This window comes from Hibiscus syriacus, unplaced genomic scaffold (assembly GCF_006381635.1).
Source record: "Hibiscus syriacus cultivar Baekdansim isolate YM2019G1 unplaced genomic scaffold, ASM638163v2 tig00110307_pilon, whole genome shotgun sequence".
Classification (NCBI taxonomy): domain Eukaryota; kingdom Viridiplantae; phylum Streptophyta; class Magnoliopsida; order Malvales; family Malvaceae; genus Hibiscus; species Hibiscus syriacus.
The window spans coordinates 1,206,048-1,207,997 of NW_024062674.1; the positions used below are offsets into that span (position 1 = coordinate 1,206,048).

At 39.0% G+C, this 1,950-nt stretch overlaps 1 protein-coding gene across 1 annotated transcript; it reads left to right on the forward strand.

The window, feature by feature from the left end:
* Positions 1-685: 685 nt before the first annotated feature.
* On the forward strand, positions 686-1,618 carry LOC120116927 (protein MIZU-KUSSEI 1-like). The gene has a single exon (XM_039137308.1). The coding sequence runs from the start codon at positions 743-745 to the stop codon at positions 1,559-1,561; it is 819 nt and encodes a 272-aa protein (XP_038993239.1). The 5' UTR covers positions 686-742; the 3' UTR covers positions 1,562-1,618.
* The last annotated feature ends 332 nt before the right edge of the window (positions 1,619-1,950 follow it).

Here is a 1,950-nt window from a genome sequence, read left to right on the forward strand (position 1 = left end):
TGAATATTTTTTTATAGATAATCTGATTTTATTTCTTTAAAATTTTATAAATTAGTTCTATCTTAAAATTTTAAAATTTGATCCCTTGACTTAAAATTTGACGTATATCCTTATTCATAGTGGTGTTGGGAAGATGCTAACGTTGTAGAAAAGAAAAGAAATAATTCTAAAATTAGACATCAATGTTTATCAAAATGGTCATTTTCCTCCCTATTCTATTTTTGGAGCATTTTGACCCACAATATTTCATTTTAGGGGTAAAAATACACCTAACATTTGACAAAATAATTACTTGTCTCTTATTCTTTTTTTTCGAGACATTTTAGGCCTCAACGTTTTATTTTAGGTTAAAAAAAGTTCATATTTTGGAGCGTTAATCATGTGTTAACTAATGATTTTCATTTATAGAGAGTTTTTTGTCCCAAAGTTAAACGTCGGGGGCTAAACGTTTAAAAAAATATGGGTCAAAATGAGTATTTTAGTAAATGTTAGGTGCTATTTTTTGATATTATGCCAAAAGAAAATAATACTGTTTATGTATATATAAATAGTTAGTGTGTGTGGCCAAGCGTGTAAGGAAAAAGGAAGAAAGAGCATCATCATCATCATCCACGAGCAGCCATATTTTCCCTTTACATTGCCCACCCTCTCGACACTCATCATCACTTGTGTCACCCCCCTTAACTGAATCAAACCAAACCTCCTTTCTTCATCTCCATCAAAATCTTCCCTCTGTTCTACCATGAGACACCATCGGGAACTGGCTACCACCACCACCTACAACAATTCCAACTGCAAATCTTCAAGAAACAAGATCAACCCATCAAAGTTTCCCAGATCAACTTCCTTCACGATCCCTGAAAACGGAGAAATCTCAGACAAACTCCTTGTTCCTAGGTCTGCCTCTTCTTCTCCTTCCGTTCACCGTCTCCGTCATGTTAACTCCTTCGGCTTCTCTTCACTCCTTCGGTCCCTTCTCAAGATCATAGCTTTTCCCACTTTAATCCCAGCTCCTTGCAAGTTTTTGAGTCTCCCAACACACCTCACTATAACCTCTTCCCTTGGCCGTAAAGTTACCGGAACTCTCTTCGGCCACCGTCGAGGTCACGTCAGCTTTGCCGTCCAGGATGATCCTCGATCCGAACCGGTTTTGCTCCTCGAACTGGCCATGTCAACGGCTAGTTTGGTCAAGGAAATGTCATCCGGCTTGGTCCGGATTGCACTCGAGAGTGAGAAGGCTGCCGGTCGAACAGGGAAGTTGTTCCATGAGCCTATGTGGACTATGTATTGTAACGGCAGGAAGAGCGGGTACGCGGCGACACGTTCGTGCACGGAATCTGACTGGCACGTGCTGAGCACCGTGCAAAGCGTGTCGGCGGGAGCCGGAGTGATTCCGGTGGTCGACGATGGAGGGAAAGGTGGTGGAAGCGAAGGTGAGTTGTTGTATATGAGAGCCAAGTTTGAACGAGTGGTGGGGAGTCGTGACTCGGAAGCGTTTTACATGTTGAACCCGGATAACAATGGAGGCCCTGAGCTCAGCATTTTCCTTCTCAGAATATGAAAAAAGGCATTATTTGTTCAACAACAAAATAAATGTGTTGCAAAAATTAGCAGTTGTTGTGATCTTTCTAGTTGGAGCTGTTTGTATATTTTATTTTGTTTGTCATACAATGAGACGTATTAATGTATATTATTGTGGTCTTTCGATATTTATAATTTCAATTAATAGGGATTTTTTACACATAATGTGGAGCCGGAAGGTTTTACAATATTCTGATAGATGTTGATTTTGTTTTTAATGTTTTGGTGTGTTTTTAATGTGGTCTTTGGCTTGATACCGATCCAGTTTCAACTTATTTTGTTTTATCATATATCTTACATACAAACAGCTGCTCTGCTCAAACTACTTAGGCGATAGATGTTAATTTTTATAATATATATTGTAAAAAG

Excerpts from the sequence above, each read along its gene's own strand:
- LOC120116927 (XM_039137308.1), top strand. The coding sequence starts at position 743 with ATGAGACACCATCGGGAACTGGCTACCACCACCACCTACAACAATTCC.